We start from the raw sequence: 24,693 nt of genomic DNA, 5'->3' as shown, positions 1-24,693 counted from the left end.
GATGAAAGCCTTAATTCGAGAGTTCAGACCCTACCTTCTTAAAACAAAACAAATCTATCCCTGCCGGCGTCGGCCATACTGTTCTGCTAGGGTTGATGAGCGCTCATAATTCTCCAGTGGGCTCATATTTTGGGCTCACCCCCTCCTCCATTGACCATACGCACATGCCTTCCAGTGGAGCGGTCTGAGCCTAATCGCTTCAGCAGATGAGCAGATACCTCACTTTTTCCTCTTGACTTTTAGTTGCTGGAAAAGCTGAAAGTGAGACCTTGGCAAAGGATTAGAGCTCAGAAATGGCCTTAAGCAAAAAAAAAAAAATTTTAAAAAAAAAGGGAGACGGTATAATATATGTGGATTCTGCAAAATTAGTGATTGCGCTATGTCTGAGACCAGAACAGAAGGCAGACATTCTGCGGCTAATGACCGTAACATAATGCAGGTTTAGCTGCCCCCCCCCCTGTAGATCTGAAGGTGAAGAATGAAAACCAGACGCTTAAAAAGAATCCATATTTATTACATAGCAGTCAGTTATTAACAATCGGCACCACTTTGACCAGCAATCGGTGCCTTGTACTTCGCCATCATCCAGCAATCCTTGACATTTAACACTCATGTATCAGAAAAAGATATTGACCACCCCTTCACAGGAATAGGGTGCATGCATTATTTCGTAACCTCGACACCTCTAAAAATGAGGTTCTGTCCAGTCCTGTAAGTGCCATTTCATGTCAGAAGCCCCTCCGAACCCAATTATGCAGGCGTTAGCCCATTCGAGCTTTCAGTGCATGGGATCTCCTCGGGAGTCCAGCTAAGAACATGTCACCTTGACCCTCAGATACTGGATGATCCCTAATTTCAGCGACCAGCAAGGTCCCGTTTTGCTCTCATGCAATTGCTCCAGTATAGTATCCCTGCTTGTCACTTTATTCCTTCTACCCGGACACCTAGACAGCTCTGCTGTCTTCTGAGCAGGTCTCCTGGTATGCTCAGACAAGGATGAAACATATTTTGTAAGTCCATAGTTTTAGAGTCCCTCCCCTGCTTAAAAGTAAGAGTGAGGAAGCCGTCCGATTGGTGCATCATTATTATTTCCCACCCTAGAGGAGTCCATGAGAGGTTCTTCTGACTCCCAACCTCTTTCGGTACCATTTGAACTCTCGGATATCTTTTTTAACTCTCTTTTCTCATCTAGACCTGTTTTTACACCTTCCAACTCTAGAGGACCTCCGTTCTCACATGCGTGTGCTTTTTCCTTACGCCTCCTTGTATAGCAGATTGCGCTTACTATGACAACCAAGAGGAGGATACCAGCCGCTACAGCAGGCACCAGCACTAAAGTTAGGCTTCCATCTCTGGTTTGTGTAATGTGGGCACTAGGCGTTGGAGATTCTCCCATGGTCTGTGTTTCCGAGCATAGTTCAGTCTCTCCACTTGAATCGGTCATCGATCTAAGGCAAATTCTATATGTGCTATTAGAGTTCAGTCCCATTAAGGTATAGTGTGGGAGAGTTGAAGGCAACTGGTATCGTTCCGGCCTATTGTCTGACCCAGAAAGGTTCTGCACCGTGAGTCTTAGTCCCAGTAGATGTTCCTTCCCGTGGATAAAAGTTTGTAGATCCACTTTCAGTGAGCTACTAGTCCTTTCTAGGACTTGCAACTGAATTTCGGGAAGCTCTGTGAAATATGCTTGTGTTAGTGATAGCATCTCACAGTACATGCCATCAAATCCTGATGGACATTCACATACCACTTCTCCAAGGACATCTAAACGGCAAAACCCACCATTCAAGCAAGTTTGAGGTGGACAGAGCTGATCATATTGGGTTGGTATGACAGGCTCCTTCGTTGGGTTATTGGGTGCAATTGATGTTGTGGTGGTGATAGTGGTCAGTGCCGATGTTGGATTTGGATTGGTTGATGTAGGTGGTGCTGGTGTACTGGTAAGTGCCAAGGTTGTAGGCACAAAAACTGTTGTTGGTATAGGGCATCCAAAGTCAGAATTTTGCAAATTACGTAAAATTTTGCCTGCATTTTTAGGAGGGAAGTGACAACGAGTTTCTTCTGAGCGTTGTAGAACAATTCCATTGACTCTCAGCCATTCTGTTAGCCAGCTTAATACGCACACACAGTTAAAAGGGTTTTGTGCCAGACTAACACCACGTAAGCGTGGTGTGAACTGGAAGAGGCCTTTTGGCAAAGTACGAAGGCTCATTCTACTTAAATCTAAATCTTGTAATCCACTAAGGCTTGAAAAGTCATCAGTTTGAAGCTGGGAAATTGCCACATTGCCAGCTAGATTGAGTTTGATCAAGCCTCGTAGACCTGGAGGCACCTTAGTTAACTGATTATCGGATAGGTCCAGCTCATGGAGATTCTTGAGTTCATTCAATAGATCTGCGGGCAACTCTCTCAACCCAAGACCTGCCAACCGTAAAGTCTCTATGTTTCTTACATGGAAGATGTCAGGCTGGATGACGGGGATAGCATTATAACTAAGATCCAGGAGTAGAAGATGAGGTAAGGAGAAGGTTGGAGGGACTACCAATTGATTTTTGGTCAGTTTGAGCTCAAGTAATTTCTCGAGACCTCTGAAGGCATCTGGATGAATGCTCCGAATGTGGTTCTCACTGAGGTACAGCCTTTCTAGACGACTCAGACCTTGAAAGGTTTCGGCAGAGATCTCGGTGATTTGGTTCGATGAAAGGTCCAGGTTGCTGAGATTGGTCAGCCTTTTGAAGACTCCTCCAGGTAGATTGGACAGCTTGTTATGGGATAGATCCAAGAGCTGTAGGTCCCACAAACCTGAGAAACTGCTTTCCTCTACTGAACTGATTCCATTCTCAAACAGGTATAAAGTGACAGTGTTCGGAGGTATGGCACGAGGAAAGCCAGGGTTTCTGCGACTCATACAGAAGACGATAGATGGTTGGTTGCATTGACAGCCATCTGGGCAACCTTCTGTAAGGATTGTGTATGCAGCGCAGAGGACCATCCAGACCAACAGGAGATGCATGCTGCAAGATCTGCAAGAAATAAACAAAAAGTATAAATAATCCTGGTAAAGCTTTTCAGTTTTCACTTACAAATTAAATCAATTATGGACAATCCTGACACTATCCAGGACTATTCTATGGGATCTGTTCAAGTACCGACTAGGAGAAGGGGCTAAGGGTTAACGTTCTCTCCTAGCTTGTGCCAGACTTCATATGCTGCATATTTTCGGGGATGTAATCTTATAAGGTTCCTCGTATGATTGGCAGATTCCAATTTCTTACTTGAACCGTTACCACCAAGCATGAAATGATCTGAGAGGTTCCTGGTGAGGCTTGTGTCTACAGGATGCTCCTGGTGAATCGGCTGGTATTTGTACCCCTATCATTTAGGTTACATGAACTTTCAACTCCAGTACAAAAAAAAAGGCTTGTGCCTGTCAGGCCATGCCCCATGTGTATAAACAGAGCCCCAACTGGTATGCAGACCCCCCTTCCCTATCTGTCACTTGTAAGACATGGTGTAGATAAAGTCCTAGGCCATACAACCTGGTAATGGTGCAGCTCCGAGGACCCACTTCTTGGTGCTCAACCCATGATGATCCCTGTCTAGGGTGCCCTGTTCATCCATCTCACACCCCAGTCCTCACCCTTATCTCGGCTTCTGTTTGCACAATGTGATTTGCTTAGGCACATGTCCTTATTTTTCTTCCATAAAGACGTTATTGTCGCCATTCATGGACACTCGTAGAGTGGTGGCAGACACGAAAACAATTCTGCCAATGTGATTGATCAAGGGACATCTGAAAGATTCCTGACCCTCCGCTTTAGATATCTGCTTTATACACACATTTTCAGAACACATTTCCACTATATTGGGGCAGCACGGTGGCTCAGTGGCTAGCACTGCAGCCTTGCAGCGCTGGGGTCCTGGGTTCAAATCCCACCATGGACAACATCTGCAAGGAGTTTGTATGTTCTCCCTGTGTTTCCTCTGAGTTCTCCATGTTCCTCCCACACTCCAAAGACAGGGAGGGAATCTAGATTGTGAATCCCAATGGAGACAGTGATGACAATGTACGTAAAGCGCTGTGGAATAAGATGGCGCTATATATGCACTCCAATGCCATCCGCGTGTCATCCGTTTGTTGCTTTGTTGTTTGTAAAAAATACCGATCAAGAATACAGCAGTTTACGGCAAATAATGTGAGTGTATACCTCCAGCTTAGTAAGTTAGTATTACCTTGGCGGTATTATGTGAGCTGAAAAACTCCCAAAAATTACACGCGGAGAAAGATTCCTAACCATCCGCTTTAGATAAGCTGAGAATCCTACATTGGCAAATTCATTCTCCCTGCATTTAGTTTTGATGCAGTACGTGAGCTGAGTAACTTAGAATAATGTTGGCACTATATGGCGGTATTATGTGAGCTGAAAAATTACCCAAAATGACAAGCCTGCATTTTTCAAATTTAGTTACAACCTCACATCTGCAGCTTATGACACACTCCGGTCTACGCCATCTGTACAGTCAAAGTCTCAGCTGCGCGCTCCCTCCAGCCCCTTGCGCACGCTGCGTGTGAAGTACTCATCCGAAAACTCATTGCGATACTATAAATCCCTTTGCGGAGCAATATATGGACCTTGTATTTTACATCCGCACCAAGAGTTCCCCTCCGCATGAATACATCTGAGATGAGGAGAAGTATAGTGTCTGTGGGATCTGCGCCTGTTCTGACAGAGTTAAGTAGGGGTCAGTAGGAGGCAGGTAATATTCTGAGGAATGTGCAGCTGTGAGAAGGGGGAGACAGAGGTGAGAGAAGGGAATAGGCCAGAATATAAAGAAGAAAAGGAGAGGAGGGGTACGGTGGTAATTGCTGTCCGAGGAGGAGGATGGGGGCACAGCTTATGTGTCTGGCGAGAAGGTGGGGAGCGGGGTGTCATCTTGTCAGAAGTAAATGTAATACAGAAAATACCCTGATATCTTCCTTTTTTTTTTTTTTTTTTTTCTTTTTTTTTCTTTTTCCTTTTTATAAAAGCTTCACGGTGTTTAAAGATGGGGTATTCTGGCTCTTTGTTTAGGATCAAGTTAAAAGGAAACGTTTTGGAAGCGATGTATCGGTCACAATACATGGAAGGCCGCTCTCATCATGGCTCTGACTTTCGGTAATGGTGCTTGTTCCAGGAGGAGAGTCTATTACTGTAATGCAAGGGAGCAAAATAATAAAAATGTACATCTGTTACCTTCCTAGAGTAAACGCAATATCCCCCAGAGAGTTTTTTTTTTTCCGGGATGATACCTGGAGACGTACCCTTTGGTGATCAGAGTCTGCTTTAGTAAAAGCATGCAGAGTCTTGATGAAACAGACCTTAAAATGGGAAAAGTAGAATGAAAAGGAGTTCCGCAGTTTATTTAAAAACAAATTAAGTTTGACTCCCCCTCCCCTGGTCCAGCACAAAGTCTTTGGTGTCTGTTATTGTCTGCAGCGCTAACGACATGTCGACAGCGCATCAGCGAGCTTAGCAGCTCTACCCGAGTCACTGACCTTGCTAATTGACTGCAGCGGTATTGACGTAACAGACATCGGAGACTTGGTGCCGGACCAGGGAAGGGTGAGTAAAGAGGTTTGTCTTTTTAAAACAAACTACAACCACAGTAGGGGAGTTTTAGTCCCAAAATATTGTCGAAGATTAGAAAAAAATAAAAAAATCTTGATTTTAGACAGCGCCACTCTTTTCCTTGGGTTATGTTTGGTATTGCAACTGCTGTCTATTGTAAATGCAGCGGAGTTGTAGAGAAAAGAGCGGTACTGAATGAGGGGGGGGAAGACCAATCTTCCCAAAACGAAAACTTTTTGCGCTTTTAGTAAAAGGTAGCAAGAAATGGGATAAACCCTAAAGACCCCTCCATGCACATCAGATGAAAGTCAGCCGGACCCGCTGTACATCGGGGACCTCCCAACTGAAAGGTCGACCAAGCCAAGCGCCCGTGTGTTTGGGGGAGTCGGGACGGATAGAACATTTGTTTGACATCTAGACAAAGCCCCCTCCTACTCCAGCGCTGCGGCACACAGTAGGATTTTGTTAATTAGTATTTACCAAGCCTAATCTTATTTACAGAGCTCGCTTCTGTCACATATCCAAAAAAACAAGGTAATCCTCATGTAACAATAGTGGGCAGTGGCGTCCACATTGTTCCGAATGCTATAAAGCTTGTTTGGACGAAAGCTTCTTCCTCCTCAACATACAAGATCGGCCCAGCAAATATGGTTATGATAATAGGGCTGAACAGAAGGTTTGGGCACGGAGGATCCTTATTCCACCCCTCCTCCCGATATCTGCTTTAGGTCTCATTCACACAAACAAAAAAAGATAAAAAGACAAACAATGAACAAACTGTGCATTGCTCACCTTCCCCAGGTCCAGGGCTGAGTTTCTGCTGCTGCTGCTTCTGGTGTTTGTCTGCATTGCTGCAGCCAGTCCATAAGCTCAGTAGCTCAAGCCATCGATTCCGCTGGGCTTAGTGCTGGACCAAGGAGGGTGAGCAAAGTACTTTTTTTTTTTTTTTAAGTAAACTGCAGCAGGGAAACAAGTATTTTCTGAAACAGGAAAACCACTTTTATAGGTTCCATATTGGTCAGCTGAGACATGGCGAAATATAGTAGAAATCCCCTATATTTCCACATTCAATAGGATTTTAATTTCCCCCAGAAATGGCGCCACCATTGTCTGTAGGCTGTTTCTGGTATTGCATCTCTGCCGCAATCCTCTTGAATAGGAATGAATTACCATACTGTACTCAACCCAAGAACAGCAGAGGTGACATTTTCTGGATCCTCTTGCACAACCTAAATTCCCTCCAATGTAAAAAAAAAAAAACAAAAAAAACCCAACCCCTCCTCCTGGACTCCTAAGGAGCAGGACTCTTACTGCTCTTTTTTAAAGGCAGAAGTTATATAATCCCTTGCACCTACTCAATATCAAAGACACCTTATAGGAGTGTACCTGGCAATGGTTTGGCACAATGACTCCCTCGAAATGCCCCAATGGGTCTGGCAACATTTCTATGGTATAGTGCATACATTGGCCAGTGTAGAGGGATAGGGAGGACGAGGGGAACAGCAGAATAAAGTGGCCTAAACATTACTAATTATGGGGATTTCTCGTTGGTAAAGGACTGCAAAGAATCAGCAAGTATTACCACCACCGTATTGCCTGCCCGGGACCTGGGGGCATCCCGTACAAACCACAGTCCCTTAGCAATTATGCATTAAAGCCTTCAAAATGCCAGTTTAGGCATTTTTTCCTGCCCTTTGGGTGTTATTGGAAATGAACATTTAGTAGGATTCTGCAGGCCAGGACATGATAAACCTTCTGGTCTGGAGTCAGTCCATCTAGTTCACTAAAAGTCACACCTGTTGCAGAACTCCTAGTGTCTGCGCTGTCACTTTAAGACCGCACTTGTATACCTGACAAGCACATCTGGAGCGAGATGCCATCGATGGAGAATATTAGGGAACCCGGGGCATTGGCTCGCTTGGATTTAGGAAGTGTCTAGATGTACGTTTAGGAATTTGAGAAACTGATATGAAACGGGTGCTAGAAACCGCTGGGGTGTGAAGGGTTAATGGGCGAAAAAGCATTAAGGGTCACTGATCCTAGGAACACTTGTGAGCAGTAAGAAAAACAAACTGTAGGACAATGACATCCATGGTCCATCATTACGCTTCCTTTTCTCATTGGTAGGTTCATAGACCTGAAGCCTGCAGAGCATCGCGCCTGCAGATGTTCGCACCAACCATCTGGGCCAAGCAGCGAGCCCTCCCTGGTTTATGTATACAGCCCGGCACATCACAACGTCTCGGAGGACAGCGGTGTATGACATAGCACCGTGACCCCGCGTGTGTATCGCAGCCAAGTATTACACATTATTAACTTGCGGGACTTTCCAGAAAGAGAGATGGTAGAAACTAGCGGTTCATGAGTGAGTGACATCACCATTCCGCCTGGCTGGCTATACGTGTGTTCTGAATAGGGGATAAGTGGGTAAATCTCTTCCAGACACACTCTGGTGGCGACTTATCATCCCTGAGACCAGGATCAGGCATGTTGAAATCCAGCAGCCCAATCCCCCCACCCCCCCCCCCAGCATTTGCTATAAGGAGGAAGGTTTGCACACCCACATACACCTCAGAAGTCCATCAAATCCCAATGAAGTCGTTGATTTTTCCTTTTCTGTCAAGATGAGACCACTGCTTTAGCCACCCAGCTTTCCCAGAGCATTCAATACTTATAGTAGTGGAGATGGGGTGTCACTACTTATTTCTTCATAAAAATAATAAAACGTACCTTCCCGGGGTGTTGTTTATGCAGAGATATGGAATTATTAGCTATTTAAAGGGGACTTGTCACTTGTGTCAAGTATGTATTTTATTGCCAGGTGTAAATGCCGCTGTTCTCCTGAATCCGGCATTGTTGTTCTTTTGTGTCTGCGCCTCTCTGTTCCTGAGATATGGCCTCCTCTTTTCGGTATTCAAATCTAGAATTTTAAGCAAAGTGGGCGTGGTCTCCAACTCTTCTTTGTGGGAGTCTCCCTCAAGATCACGCCCAATTTGTTAAAAACACTAGATTTATATACCAGGAAAAAGAGGCCATATCTCAGGAATGGAGAGGAGCAGGAAGAAAAGAAAAACTGCGCCGGATTCGGGAGAACAGCGGCGTTTACACTGGATAGATATATATGATGGAAAGTGACTGGTCCTCTTTAAGGCTGTAGGAAAGCTGACCACCACCTTTTGTGGGATTGGTAAGGATGGCTATATTGGTTATCACTCACCTTTGCAAGGAACAGATCTATCAAAGAGACGCCAGACTGGAAGTTTTTTGACAGAAGAGGACAACTCAAGTGCTAGAAATAATGTCTAACCTTTACTCCCCGCACACCACAGTTCATATAGACCTGTTTGCTTCTGCATGAACTTGTACGGCTGCAGAGCATCGCGTGTTCAGAATTCCTAGTAGCTAACCATAAACCTATTTACGGTACCTATTATATCCCCGGGCTGTATATAAATAATTACGATGTGTGATTTCCAAAGACTTTTGCTATACAATAGGTATTGTGAGCGAGATCGGATGCGTTCCAGCCTCCCACTCCATTGCTACCTGTGAATGCGCGGCCCTATTATCAGCGGCACATATAGGTAGGGCGCCATTACTCTCTGTATGTTTTGGCTGTAAAATCACAGCAGCTTAAGATACTAAAGCTTTTCTGTCCTTTTGTAACTCTGCTGAGGAGACACAGCCCTTCATTCTTTATGGCAGTGATGCTCCTGTGATGCGGCTTGGTTTTATTAACACCTTGTTTGCCATATAGGATTGATTTATATTCTCTGCTTATGCCCAGCTCAAGAAGTGGGTTCCCATCTAATATGATTAATGTCGAGGTCGACCTCTGTAGATCTGTTCAATATTCTGTTTCAAGTCATACATGGATGGATAGATGTTATGGAGTTTTCCCTCTGTAACAGAAAAGCTTGAGTGCTATGGATACACAAGTTGTCAAGATCGGCTTCCCTAGCAACCAGTCTGTCTCAGAATACTCAGGTCATGCTTTATACTTAGACTTGTTGCTATGGATACACACAGGATTAGCTTCCCTAGCAACCAGTGTCTCTGACTATTCAGGTCTGTAGGTCATACTTTCACCTAGACTTGTTTCTATGGCTACACATTGGTTGATAGTGAAGCTTTGCTCATCAGCCCTGTCTGTCTTAGACTACTTAGGTCCTTTAGGTCACATTTTTTTCCTAGACTTCTTGCTATAGACGTACATCGGTTGCTAGGGAAGCTTTGCTTGTCGACCCTATATGTATCTATAGCAACTAGTCTAGGAAAAAAATGACCTAAGTAGTCTAAGACAAACTGATTACTAGGGAAGCTTTGCTTGTCTGTCCCGTCTGTCTTACTTTGGTCATATTTGTTCCTAAACTAGTTGCTATGGCTACATATAGGGTTGACCAGCAAAGCTTCCCTAGCAACCAGTCTGTCTTAGATTACTTAGGTCTTTAGGTGACAGTGTTACCTAGACTTGTTGCTATGGATACATATAGGGTTGACAAGCAAAGCTTCCCTAGCAACCAGTCAGTCTTAGATTACTTAGGCCTTTAGACTTGTTGCTATGCATACACATGGGATTGACAATGTCCCTAGAAACCAGTCAGTCTCGGAGTATTTAGTTCAGAACCTTATGACTGTAGTAATACTAGTTTTTGGAGAAAACTTTTTAAGGCCAGCTCTCCAACGGGGACACAGCATCACCTGCACGTTTTTGGGAAATCCCTGAATCTCTGCAATTTGTGCTTCCACAGCTGTTTGGTCAGTCCATTGTGTGACAGATTGACACCACCCCGTGACTGTGCTTGTAACAGTCGGCACATACAAGATGTGAACAGAGCCTTAGACCGGTTTCACGTGTCCCGACATTCACTGTCCGAGTACAGACCGCGATGTCGGGACCACCCGCGCGTCTCCTCACCCAAACTCAACAACGTTGCCTGACTCTTCCAGAAGCATTTATATAGCAGATGTATTTATTTACAGGCGGTACATTTTTTATCATTTAAAGGGCTACTCTAGTTTCAGAAAATAAAGGTGATTCTTCGTAGACCTAAACATTTCCCACTATATTTTCTACATTGATTCTTCAGCTTTCAAGAGCTCTGCTTGCTGTCAGCCAGCCCACCGGAGTAACATGCGCCTGATGTAGTAAAGACACACGCACGAGCAAATAAATGTGGTGCCGGAAAATGAAATGGTGCCCGGTGTAGATTTCTGCCTCACTTATTTATTTTACGTCCGTTACAGTAAATCCGTAACGCGGCAGTAGGCAACAACCCCTTTTTCTCAGCCTAACCCACCTTTTAAAATAGACCAGTGCAAAATCATGGCCAAAATATTGCTTCTGATATAGGGGGAATTATAAATTGTTTACACCCCCTCCCCAGTGGGGGTTAATATGAGGGTTGCTCTTGAATGACAGCAAGCAGAGGTCTTATAAACTATGAGAAATTGATGGAGAAAGTCTGTTGGAAAGTTTTTTTCTAACTTTTTCCCGTGGGTAGAATAATATTGATTTGCTAAGATTGGAATACCCCTTTTTAAAAGGGTAAAACACTTTTTGTGAGGGTATTAGTAGGGTCAGTGACTGCAGGGGCTCGGAATAAGCACAGACGAGCGCGCAGCCATGTTTGAAGACGAGATATTTGGCAGAAATTGTCACATGCGTTAAGCCACTCGCGAAAGTTCGTCCGGATCTGTGCCAGAATAAACTGCAGGGTGTGAAGAAGCACTTAACGAAAAAAAAAAAAGTGGAGCTTGTACCTTTGTGGAAGTGCCAGCATATTGGGCACGAAGGTAGCCAGGGGGCATGCTTTAAAATTCTGGAAAGATGGCTCATTTGTCTCTTATCCTGCTTGTACTGGTTGTTCCGCGGATGATAAGAAGGCGCTCATGGTTCTAAAAGAGACCCCTGCCCTTCACGATAGACTTGTTGAACGATGGGCATTATAGTCCTACAGGAGCGGTAGGGTAGAAGGTGCAATGCAATGGAAATTTTAAGGGGGGCTCTAATCCTCGCTATTCTAGGAAACACTTCAGTCCCACCCGGCCTTTAAATTTTCATCCACGCCCCGAGGTTCAGCCGCAGAGACTTGGATAAAGCTGCTATCTGGCAGCTGTATTATTACTCCCACCCCATGTAAAAATAAACCTGGGGGTCCTGGGGGGGGGGGGAAGATTTCCAGGGTCTGACCCCTCGCATGGTGGAGATTATATAGACTTGCTACTCGCTGCATCTGTGACCCCCCCCCCCCCCAATAGTGGCCCTTAGCCTGTTTATGTGAACCCCATCTTGTATGTTGGAGGCTGCTCTAATCCGTCTCTGCCGCACATGGCGTTAATCTGAATGTTGATGTGAAGACGACGTCTGTACATGATGTGTGTCACCGCCTGACCCGTCACCGTCAGCCGGGTCCTGGCCCTGCCGCAGCCTCTGAGTAATCCTGGGTGTTGGTCCTTATAGACCTGTGTCTGTCACATTCGCTGAATTGCTTTTCTTAAATGCTCAAATTACCCAACGAGCGTCCTTGTGACCGCACTAAGGATCCTGAGCGACTTCCCGGTCTTGGGTTTTTTAAGGCGTAAAAAAGTTTTTGGGAGCAGAAATTCTCCAAATTCTCCTGGAAAAACTCAAAACTCCAGAAGACAAAAAAGAAAACTGCGCCGTTTCTGCTCCAAAAAAACTCTGTATAAAGACTGTGCACATGGCCACTGAACAGTTTTGGAAGCGTTTTTTTTTCCTGAAGCGTTTTTTCTGGCCTTCTCATCGCCTAGTTTGGACCAGATTGTATCTGGAACCGCTGCAAAGAAGGGACATGCACTTTTTTTTTTTTCTCCCCAGACATTTTTTAGCACATAAAATGGGGGGAACGTATAGACAGCAAAGTGGGTTTGCAATAGAAATGGAACAACAACTTTTTTTCTTCAAGAGGTTTTGAAAAAAACTCAGGGGGGGGGGGGAATGTAGTTCACGTCAATTTTTTCAAGAAAGATCCTGAAGAAACCTCTCTTGTCCAGTGAAAATGCTGCAAAAAAAGGCTTCAGGGGAAGAAACAAAAAACAGCTTCCGGAAGAGTAAAACTCCTCCAAAAAGTCCCAATAGAGGAAGCCGTTTTGGCTTGACCAGGTTTGTTAGATACTAATTAGTGATGAGTGAACGTGCTGGGATAAGGTGTTATCTGAGCATGCTCGTGTGCTAACCGAGTGTCTTTGGTGAGCTCGAAAAATATGTTTGAGTCCCCGCGGCTGCATGTCTCGCCGCTGTTCGACAGGCAATCCCTGCATGTGTTGCTGCTGTGGAACAGCCACGAAACATGCGGCTGCGGGGACTCAAACGTATTTTTGGCGCACACCAAAGACACTCAGTTAGCCCACGATCATGCTCTGATAACGCCTTATCCGAGTCCGTTCGCTCATCACTAGTACTAACCCTCTGAAATGGTCGATTTCGATCATAACAAACTACCTTCGGCTGTTTCGCTGAAATGAACAATCCCTTATTTCAACCGATAACTGACGACAGAACGTTGGCGAATGATTTGCTGATAACTTCTTCAGCACTGCTTCACAGAGGCCTACCGGAGGATTTTCCCTTTCTCCAGTTGGCCAGTCCGAGCCCGCTAAGACGTAACAGTGCTCAGTTGTATAAACTTTATAAAAAGCTAGGGCATATAAGATTCAGAAAGAAAGGAAAAAAAACAAACTCATGTCCGACACCTACGTAAATGTGTTTTATCTGAGTGTGAGCAGGAAAAGGAGGAAGAGACTGACGAGGGACGAGATGGGATGATACAATCGCAGAACTCATAAATACCTTTGATAACCGTAAAAAAAAAATTGAGCGGAGAACACTACGGTCCTAGAGAAGAGTATACGTATGGCTCTGGGCTTTTTTGTGGTCAATTTTCCCACAGGTTTCTCTATAGGATATGGAAATCAAACACACAAAAAAAAAAAAAACATAGAAGTGATACAAAATTAAAAATGAAAAAGTTACTAAAACTTCATAACTTCATTGCGTTGGTTTGGTTTCAAGCCCTTAAAGGAACAGCCAATTAACATTTTTTATATCTGCTGTGTAAAGGAATGTGATCTGTTCTCTGTTATCAGCCATGTACGGAGACGCTGACTCAATATGATTAGTGATAACAGATGCATCTGCGCCCACCGCCCCCAGTGCTGCCCCCCATAAACCTTTGTATGGCTTCTAATAGCCGCAGCTTTGGTTGTAGGGACTCTTCAGGTTATGTTCACACGTTGCATTTTTCGTGCAGATTTTCCACATGTAAATCCTACAACATTTTCACAGAAGCAGCAAAGTGTTGGGGGCGGAGAGAGACGGCTGGTGCCAAATCCTTGCAGAAATTTTTTTTTTTTTTTGACGTTTTTTTAAAATCCTCATCGTGTCGATTCTTTGTGCAGATTCAGCGCAGATCTCAGCTTTTACAACGGAAAACTGAGAATTTTAAGTTTTAACGCCTTTTTTCGTATCTTTTTGGTATGTCATGTTAGAGATTAAAACCGCTTTGTTTTGGAAACTGTATTGATAAAGTCACGTGCGGATTGCAGGTGTTTTTACTATATTTCCATTGCGGAAAAACCCACTAAGTCCATGTTCACATGTTGCATTTTTGCTGCTTTTTTTTTTTTTTCTGCAGGCAAAACCTTGAAGCTGCTACTAACAAAAGTGCAGGTTTGTTTTGTTGCTTTTTTTTTGCTGCTTTTTTGTTTTTTTCTGACTAAAGTTTAGTGTCCCCCCCAAAAAAAATCATGATTTAACTTCCTTAAGGTTTTTGCTGCAAAAACGGATACCTGTATTTTTTTGCTGCGTTTTGCACTTACCCATAGTTTCCTATGGGTGAAAAAAAGCTGAAAGTGACCTGCCGTAGTTTTCAAAAACGCAACAGTTTTCCAAATCAGTCAGGAAAATATCACCAAGGTGTGTGCATGAGACTTGTGAAAACTCATAGACTTTGCTGGTACTGTAAACGCTGCTGAAAATTTGTATTAAAAAATGCAAATGTCTGAACATAGCCTTAAAACACAAGTTTTTTTCCCTGATGACTTTTAGTCTCTCGTTGAAGTCTATGGGGAAAAAAAGCTGCAAAGAGGGCTTGACAAATAAGCGCCATCGATGGTCAATGCTGGAGACGCTGCATAGTAGCGCAGGAGTCTAAACTCTAAATTTTGCGCCGTATTCGAATATCCTCCCTATAAAACAAGAACTACACCTGGAAAGTCCAGCACGGTCAGCTGTGACCCCCCCTGCACAGATGGGGTTAATTTCCCCCATTGTGATCCTCGGTGCAGATGTGCACTAATAGAAAGCAGCAGTCCTGTGTAACGCCAGGCCCTGTGTGCTCTCTGTATGTGTGAGCTTTGTACCGCGTCCAGGATGCCTCCCCTGCACGGCCCGCTTGCGCTGTGTGTGGGAAGCGCAGCACAGAGGGGCTCTCTGTGTGGTGTGTGTAACTGTGCACTGCTGTGCAGCACTATTCCACCGCACCGCCATTGTGGTACTTATAGATGGCGCCGGGTCCAGATGGGGCAGAAGTGAGCTTGGCATTTAACACTCAGAGATAGATCTACAGGCAGTCCTATGTAAAACGACTGGCGACTCAATGCAAGATATAGTTAATGTCCTAATTGCAGGTTCCCCTATATGTTGCATCTCATATCAATAAAGGTGGGTGGTCCATGAGTTAAGCCCCTCACTGATGGAGCAAAAGTCACCTACTTTCCCCCCCCCCCCCCCATCTCCTGTAAGTTTCACCACCTGCTGAAAAGTACTGTTCTGCTAATGCACATTAGGTCCCTGTAAACCAGGATACAAGAAGATGCCAACCCCCCAAACTCCTGTCGCCATTGACTTGTATTGTGGAGGACAGAGCCCCCCCCCCCCCCCCCCCAAAAAAAGGAGCCTACATTATTTTTATGTGTAAATTGGATTTGCAAAGAAAAACTAAAAATATCCTTCATCAGGATGCAAAAAAATGTTATGGTCATCATCCTATCCCCAAAAGCTGTCACATCTGCATCCATCGTATACCCTGTATATAGACAGGCAGTATATAAATCACTCTCAAAGCAAGTATACGGGAAGGGGAGGATATAAGATGAGCTTTACCGTACGTCCCGGGACTGTGTGCAGCTCCAGGCAACCAAATGACATCCAGATGAGTAAAGTTCTGAAACTTTTCTGAAGTCGCCTTCCTCTTCTCACACCTCTGTACAAACTTCTTTGTCTCGCTCTCTTTTTTTTTTTTTTTTTCTCCTTCAGAGTTTTTCTTCTTTTTGTCGTTTTCTCTCTCCTTTTTCTCCTGCCCCTTTTTCCTCTTTTTTTTTTTTTTTTTTTTTCCTCTTATTCCTTCCCTCTTTCCTCCAGCCTCTCCACTCTTTCTGGCAGTGGAAGTGATAGTTTAGCTATTCCTATGCTATTTGCCTGGGGCAGGGAAGGCGTTACCAGGACAGAGGCAGGACTAAGGCTTCCCCTCCAGTGCCTCCACAACCCAACTATTGGCTAAAATTACCCCCCTCCTGCCCTTTTCTCCCAGTCCAAATCAAAAACCGTCCCACCTCCACCTTTACACTGGCCGACCCACACCTACAGGGCTGCAAACACTCCAATTTTGCAGTTTGCACAGTAGGACCCGCACGTGCCCGGCTGACCTAGACATTGCTTCACTGTCAGTATCAGGATGGGGTTATCTTATCTCCAAAACCTATCAAACAAGGGGTGAACTTTAACTAGCGCCATGCGAAACGTAATCCCGACAGATAGGCTTATGGCGGCTTTTCTCAGTTATTTTCCAGCCACGAAGACCTAAAATATAATGCGTTACGCCGCTATACAGATCAATGGCCCCATAATTATTGGCTTTCTTTTCATCTGAGGTCATAGAGAGATCCTTCACAATTTTACAAAATTGCATTCTCACAGCTGAGGGTTTGCTGCTATTGGATCCAGTTCAGACAAATCTCTGTGATCTCAATGTATCAACTAAACTCTTGTCCTCTGTTGATGATTTGCTACAGTGTATCAGTGGACTGAATACATTTGTAGCAAACTTGTGATCAGACTGGATCAGAATGGGGTTTTCAGCAGGGATGACCCAAAATAATTGCATTACCCACGTCCGGCGTCCAATTGGGTTCTCTTTTTGGCAGCCAAATTTGAGTGTTCACTTCTGTGCAGGCATTCCTTTGCCTGATATCCTGGACCCCTGATTTACTAGGCGTCGTGACATTGTGGGGTCCTAGTAAGCGGCAGGATACCGGACATTGGATTGCTGGCGGAGAAGTGAACACTGCCCTGGTTCGGCCAGACTCCAGACCTTGGTACTTCGAAAAAGTGCAATGCCCACTTTTCAGCCTTTGGTTGTAGAGTTTTTCTATTCACGGACAGCTCGCAAAGATTGTGTTATACTTCTGCATTATTTTCCCAATATTAAAAAGGCCAGGAAGGGTTTTTAGCAAAAGTATTTTTATTCAAAGACTCCTTTTAAGGTTTGTGCCCACGACGTCTTTTTCAGGTGAATTCCACCTGAAAAAGCTCTGCGAAACCGCCACAAAAATAAACCTCATGCACATTACTGTTCACATGGTCAGTCTTTTTGCTACTTTTTTTATCCACTTCTGGGTCCGGAATGCACAAAGCAGATAAAAGAAGAAATCTTCCTTTAAGAACTATTTCTAAAACTCTTGGAAAATTCTTCCTATTGTAAAAATGTATTTTCTTCTGATGTGGTCGGTCTTTTGAGCGCTTTTTCCACGTCCGGTTTCATGTGGTGGGGGGAGGAGAAAGTTAATGTCACTTCTTTGAAAACGGATCCTAATGGAATCTGCTCCAAACTAGCAATTGGCCAATCAAAAGGCTGCAAAAAAAATGCTTAAAGGAACAAAAACTCTTCGAAAACACTCTAAAAAACGCTTCCGGAAATGAAAAACTTCCCGAAAAAAAATTTGCCGCACTAGATGACTCTACTTTTACCAATTTAAGCACAATTAGGGGCTATAGATATATTTTTTTTTTTTTTTTTTTATCTAGACAACACCTTTAAGTATACCTGAAAACGAGCAATCCATGTGCTGGATAGATCACCCTCGAAATGGACCAGACGGGTGCATGGGGTCTCGAATCTGACAGCGAATATCTGGATATAAGGAGTCACTTTCTCCTACCTTTTTACTTTCACAGCTGCTTATAATTGAAAAGAAATACCCCGGACCCGATCCGCTAAAGTGAAATGACAGATTTCCTCTCCAGAGTTCTGCTAAATCAATTTTTCAGTAGGTTTTGGCAGAAATCCACAGAATTTCATGGAATCTTGTTAATACATCACCTGAAGTATTGACGCGGCCTCAGATTGCTGGCCGTCCCGGACAAATCCATAAAACTATCTGTTTTTCTACTTTAGTCTGAACGGTTGACCATACGCCATGGGATTTTCATTTATTTTTTTTTACGTATCTTTTTCGTCCTGTTTTTCTAAATTAAAATAGGGCTGTAATATGGCACTCTGAAGCATGGCAAAGCTTTCTCCTGACCCTCTGTCCCATCAGGACCATGTCCACACCGAGGGGACAGATGTTTTTGAAAGATCACCTAAAAACATCCTCCTAAATAAAAAAAAAAGATGGCCACGACATAAGCCAGCGTACCCGAGACTTTGAACGATCGCATAGGATTAGAAAAAAAGAATCTGCTTATCTTTCTTCGTAAGAAGTTCCACTCTTGTCCATGAACTGTGTGTGTCTGACTTAAAGGGAGTCTGTCAGAAGGTTTTTGCTATGGAATCTGATGTAGGGCCAGAGACCCTGATTCCAGCGACGTGTCACTTACTGGGCTGTTTGGTGCAGTTTTGAAAAAAAAATCCCTGTTTTCTCTGCAGTAGTTGAAAGGTGTATAACCCCACCCACTCCTATGATTGTCTGCAAACTACCATTCAGCGGATGGCGGAGGGGTTACACAGATTAACTACCATGTACGTGACGCCTAGTCTTTCAGTGATTATCTCCTGCTGATAAAACACTGATTATATTAAAACTACAACACAGAGCCTAGTAAGTGATACAGCGCTGGAATTGGGCTCCAGACCCTACATTTTGCTGCTCTCAGATTCTGCCTTTCTATTGGTGTGGGATAGACCTGCTGAAAAACAGTCCTAAATCCAACCCATAGCTGAGAAAATGCAGGGAAGGCATGGTTAAGGGTATGTGCACACGCTGCGGATTCTGCTGCGTTGTACAGTACCTTTATTTCCTATGTGTAAAAAAAAAAACAAAAAAACGCTGTGCACATGCTGCGGATTTTTCCGCGTGGTTTTGCTGCGGGTTACATGCCGCAGCATGTCACTTCTTTGTGCGGTTTCCGCTGCGGTTTCACACTTTATCATTATCAGGTGTGAAACCGCAGATAAACCGCAGGACTTTTGTCCTGCAGATTTACTCGCGGATTTCTCTACAAAATCCGCACAACCAAAAAACTACGTGTGCACTTACCCTAAGGCTTTTCCTATCTTTCCCTACACCTCTGTGACGACATGGCCACTGAATTCACAGGGAGGTATCAGCTGCAGAATGGACGGCATCGGGTGTTGAGACTATACATAGGAAATGTATAGTGACATTTAGGTCTGTAGGTGGAGGATCACTTTTACTCATCCCCATTTATGTTTAAAATGGACAAGCATAATCCGATAAAAAAAAAAATCAGATTGCACCCTGACTGTTAGTCAATGATTGCATTCATTTGTGAATATATATATATATATTACACACACACAGTATATACAGTTGTGGCCAAAAGTATTGACACCCCTGCAATTCTGTCAGATAATACTCAGTTTCTTCCTGAAAATGATTGCAATCACAAATTCTTTGGTATTATCTTCATTTAATTTGTCTCAAATGAAAAAACACAAAAAGAATTGTCCTAAAGCCAAATTGGATATAATTCCACACCACACATAAAAAAGAGGGTGGACAAAAGTATTGGCACTGTTCAAAAAATCATGTGATGCTTCTCTAATTTGTGTAATTAGCAGCACCTGTAACTTACCTGTGGCACCTAACAGGTGTTGGCAATAACTAAATCACACTTGCAGCCAGTTGACATGGATTAAAGTTGACTCAACCTCTGTCCTGTGTCCTTGTGTGTACCACATTGAGCATGGAGAAAAGAAAGAAGACCAAAGAACTGTCTGAGGACTTGAGAAACCAAATTGTGAGGAAGCATGAGCAATCTCAAGGCTACAAGTCCATCTCCAAAGACCTGAATGTTCCTGTGTCTTCCGTGCGCAGTGTCATCAAGAAGTTTACAGCCCATTGCACTGTGGCTAACCTCCCTAGATGTGGACGGAAAAGAAAAATTGACAAGAGATTTCAACGCAAGTTTGTGCGGATGTTGGATAAAGAACCTCGACTAACATCCAAACAAGTTCAAGCTGCCCTGCAGTCTGAGGGTACAACAGTGTCAACCCGTACTATCCGTCGGCGTCTGAATGAAAAGGGACTGTATGGTAGGAGACCCAGGAAGACTCCACTTCTTACCCCGAGACATAAAAAAGCCAGGCTGGAGTTTGCCAAAACTTACCTGAAAAAGCCTAAAATGTTTTGGAAGAATGTTTTCTGGTCAGATGAGACAAAAGTAGAGCTTTTTGGGCAAAGGCATCAACATAGAGTTTACAGGAGAAAAAAAGAGGCATTCAAAGAAAAGAACACGGTCCCTACAGTCAAACATGGCGGAGGTTCCCTGATGTTTTGGGGTTGCTTTGCTGCCTCTGGCACTGGACTGCTTGACCGTGTGCATGGCATTATGAAGTCTGAAGACTACCAACAAATTTTGCAGCATAATGTAGGGCCCAGTGTGAGAAAGCTGGGTCTCCCTCAGAGGTCATGGGTCTTCCAGCAGGACAATGACCCAAAACACTTCAAAAAGCACTAGAAAATGGTTTGAGAGAAAGCACTGGAGACTTCTAAGGTGGCCAGCAATGAGTCCAGACCTGAATCCCATAGAACACCTGTGGAGAGATCTAAAAATGGCAGTTTGGAGAAGGCACCCTTCAAATATCAGGGACCGGGAGCAGTTTGCCAAAGAAGATTGGTCTAAAATTCCAGCAGAGCATTGTAAGAAACTCATTGATGGTTACCGGAAGCGGTTGGTCGCAGTTATTTTGGCTAAAGGTTGTGCAACCAAGTATTAGGCTGAGGGTGCCAATACTTTTTTGTGGCCCATTTTTTGGAGTTTTGTGTGAAATGATCAATGTTTTGCTTTTTGCTTCATTCTCTTTTGTGTTTTTTCATTTAAGACAAATTAAATGAAGATAATAATACCAAAGAATTTGTGTTTGCAATCATTTTCAGAAAGAAACTGAGTATTATCTGACAGAATTGCAGGGGTGTCAATACTTTTAGCCACAACTGTGTGTGTGTGTGTGTGTGTGTGTGTGTGTATATATATATATATATATATATATACACACACACACACACACACACACACACACACACACACACACACACACACACACACACACACACACACACACACACACACACACACATATGTTACACAAATGCCCAACTATATTAATGGAACAACTCATGTAATTATATGACAACACAAAACCTCAGAGTATAAATCCAAATAAAAAATTGGTCTTTATTTAATTACAAAAATATAAAACCACAGAGACTACACCAGCAGTACAATTATACAGGGGAGCAAGGTGATATACTCTTTTTACACAAAAATTCAAAGATCTCCACAATTCAATACTGAATAAATTCTTGATATACCTAATGATACTCCGCTTATCATGCAAAAACAAATTGTTTCTATGTAGATAGCTCACATTATGGCACCTGCCAGCTCATTGGTATAAAGCTTTACCTCATTAAGAGAGAATATCTAATATATAAAGCTCAAGTGTGTGTGTATGTCCGGGATTGGCATCCGCACCGTCGCAGCTACAGCCACAAAATTTGGCACAGTCACACGTCTGGACCCCGAGAGCGTCCTAGGCTATGTTGTGAGGCGAAATTTTAACCCTGCGCGTTCCAATTCACCAAACAATTTTGCCCCTATCTACATAATGTTTGAAAAAGTGTGTGCATCAAGCCCCGCCCCTCATTATGTCATAATGGTTGCCATAGCGACGCTGATGTCATCATAGGTTGCAAGCCCCGCCGCTCATTATGATGTCATAATGGTTGACTATGGGATGAAGGATGTGTGATGGGTATATGGGCATGGGACTATGGGATGGAGGATATGTATGATGGGTATATGGGCATGGGACTATGAGATGGAGGATATGTATGATGGGTATATGGGCATGGGACTATGAGATGGAGAATATGTATGACGGGTATATGGGCACGGGACTATGGGATGGAGGATGTGTGATGGATATATGGGCACTCGACTATGGGATGGAGGATATGTATGACGGGTATATGGGCATGGGACTATGGGATGGCGGATATGTATGATGGGTATATGGGCATGGGACGGAGGATGTGTGATGGATATATGGGCACTCGACTATGGGATGGAGGATATGTATGACGGGTATATGGGCACGGGCCTATGGGATGGAGGATATGTATGATGGGTATATGGGCATGGGACGGAGGATGTGTGATGGATATATGGGCACTCGACTATGGGATGGAGGATATGTATGACGGGTATATGGGCATGGGACTATGGGATGGCGGATATGTATGATGGGTATATGGGCATGGGACGGAGGATGTGTGATGGATATATGGGCACTCGACTATGGGATGGAGGATATGTATGACGGGTATATGGGCACGGGGCTATGGGATGGAGGATATGTATGATGGGTATATGGGCATGGGACGGAGGATGTGTGATGGATATATGGGCACTCGACTATGGGATGGAGGATATGTATGACGGGTATATGGGCACGGGCCTATGGGATCGTGGATATGTATCATGGGTATATGGGCACGGGACTATGGTAAGGAGGATATGTATGATGGGTATATGGGCATGGGACTATGAGATGGAGGATGTATGATGGGTATATGGGCATGGGACTATGAGATGGAGGATGTGTGATGGGTATATGGGCACTCGACTATGGGATGGAGGATAATTATAATTTGCTATAACTATCCACACACACACATAATCTTTTTATTCTCAGCTTGGATCGGACTGAAAAATTGCAGTATGTTCCGAGTGGTCGTGTACATCGAACGAGACTCGCCAGTGCAAGTCAATGGGCGCAAGGAGAAAATCGCAAGGCTCATGGACCGTGCGATAACTTTTTTTTTTTTTTTTTTTTTCTGTTTTTTTTTTTTTTTTTTTTTTAGCACCAATCTCATAGGAAACCTGACATTTCATCAGCCGAGTACAGTAAATTCACAACGTGAACCATCAGAATACAATAGAACAGATATATATAGCTGTGGGCTGATATTAATAGGTTAGGAAGGGGCCATGGATATTGGCCCCCTCCCAGACTAAGAACATCAGCCATTTCTGGCGCTTGGCCTCCGCTCTTCCCACTTGCCCTGGTCCAGTGGCAAGTGGGGTGATAGTATTGAGGTTGATGTCAGCTTTGTAATGTCCGCTCACATCAAGCCCCAGGGGATAGTAATGGAGAGACATCTATAAAGGCCCTGTCACACTAAGCGAGATCGCTGCTGAGTCACTAGAACTGTGACGTTATAGCGATCTTACCAGCGAGATCGCTGTGTGTGATAGTGACCAGCCCCCCTGCCGGGTATCGCTGATCGTGCCCGAAATGTCTGGACTTTTCTTTGGTCGCTCATGTCCTGCTGAGTCGCTTGTATCGTCACATTTGACACCTAGCCTAATGACCTCGTTAGCGACTCAGAAGCAAGACAAGGCGGGGATTAGCGTTCCCGTTTCCACGCCTACCTCGGCTCCGATTGGTGGTCACTACAGCGTCCTGATTGGCGGGCTTCCTTTTAAAAGAAGCTAACAAAGTAGCGCTTCAGTTCTTTGTTCCTGACCCGGGTGTGTCCAAGTTGAGATCCTGTTTTTGTCCAACGGCTGCGACTCCATTTTGGATCATCTGCTTTTCCATCTTCGTTGCTTCTCTAGCCAGTTAATGGTAGGTATTTTTTGAATGAAATGGAGCGCTAGTACGTCACCTTCTTTTAAATGCACGGCCAATCAGGACGCGGTAGCGTCCACCATTCAGAGCTGAGAGGGCGTGAGAAAGGGAGCGCAATCCACGCCTGTGTAAATACAGCGTCACACAGTACATCCCTCATCGAGGTGTGAATCGTCAATGGAACATGCAATGTGACAGGGTCTCAACGACCACCGACATCGTTACAAAGGTCGCTATGACACGCTAGATCGTTGCTCCGTCGTTGGGTAGATTGGACTGTCTGACATCTCACTAGCGACCACATAGCGATGCGGCAACGATCCCTGTCGTGTCGTATCGCTGTCGGGATCGTTGTAGCGTCGCTAGGTGTGACGGGACCTTAAGACGCCCCCATTACTAACCTCATGGTCAAATGTGATAAAGACACAGACAGAGTAAAGTCCTTTAATTGAAATAAAAACTCCCCAACACTCTTTTACCCATTTCATTAATATCAAAGAAAAATAATAAACCAAAGACCAAATCTTCACCCGTCCACCGATGATCCATTTGTCAAATGATGATCCCAACTCTGCTACATCTGGATGCTTTGCTGAGCGGTCACATATAAAGCAACCTCTCCGCCTGGCATCCAGGAGGCACCGAGCTGCGCGTGTGAATGTACCTTCAGTGCTAGGTGAGAAAAATCACATGTACTCGCAAGACAATCGTCCGACTTTTCAGGAACAACCTCGGACCGATTTATTTACGCTGATGAGTGTGTCCTTCACGGGGATAAACTGCAATACTAAAAACAGCCTATAAAAAAGTGGCACTGTTTCTGTAAAAAATACATAAAATAATAAAAATGACTCTGTTTATCTAATCTTGGATATTCCCTTAAAGGGTTATTTTCTTCTTCATAAATGGGTTACTTTTGGATAGTGCTTGTAATAATGTGCAATTTTTCAATTTACTACTTA

General features: G+C 44.0%; 2 protein-coding genes across 4 annotated transcripts in view; one reads left to right on the top strand and one right to left on the bottom strand.

The window, feature by feature from the left end:
- Positions 1-24,693, top strand: part of LOC141057042 (mitochondrial import inner membrane translocase subunit tim16-B-like) — a 122,938-nt gene that overhangs the window by 62,200 nt on the left and 36,045 nt on the right. The gene's annotated exons all lie outside the window — the stretch shown is intronic.
- VASN (vasorin) lies at positions 494-16,031 on the bottom strand. The gene is made up of 2 exons (XM_073553546.1): positions 15,736-16,031; positions 494-3,023 (listed from the first exon to the last, which is right to left on the bottom strand). The coding sequence occupies exon 2, from the start codon at positions 3,011-3,013 to the stop codon at positions 1,043-1,045; it is 1,971 nt and encodes a 656-aa protein (XP_073409647.1). The 5' UTR covers positions 3,014-3,023; positions 15,736-16,031; the 3' UTR covers positions 494-1,042.

This window comes from Dendrobates tinctorius, unplaced genomic scaffold, assembly GCF_039654945.1.
Source record: "Dendrobates tinctorius isolate UK_male_01 unplaced genomic scaffold, ASM3965494v1 ptg000202l, whole genome shotgun sequence".
Taxonomy (NCBI): domain Eukaryota; kingdom Metazoa; phylum Chordata; class Amphibia; order Anura; family Dendrobatidae; genus Dendrobates; species Dendrobates tinctorius.
Note: the sequence above shows the minus strand (reverse complement) of the source record. Positions and strands in the feature narration are given on the sequence as shown.

What these genes read in the sequence shown, in the direction of transcription:
- VASN (XM_073553546.1), bottom strand. Translation starts at nt 3,013, where the DNA reads ATGCATCTCCTGTTGGTCTGGATGGTCCTCTGCGCTGCATACACAATC.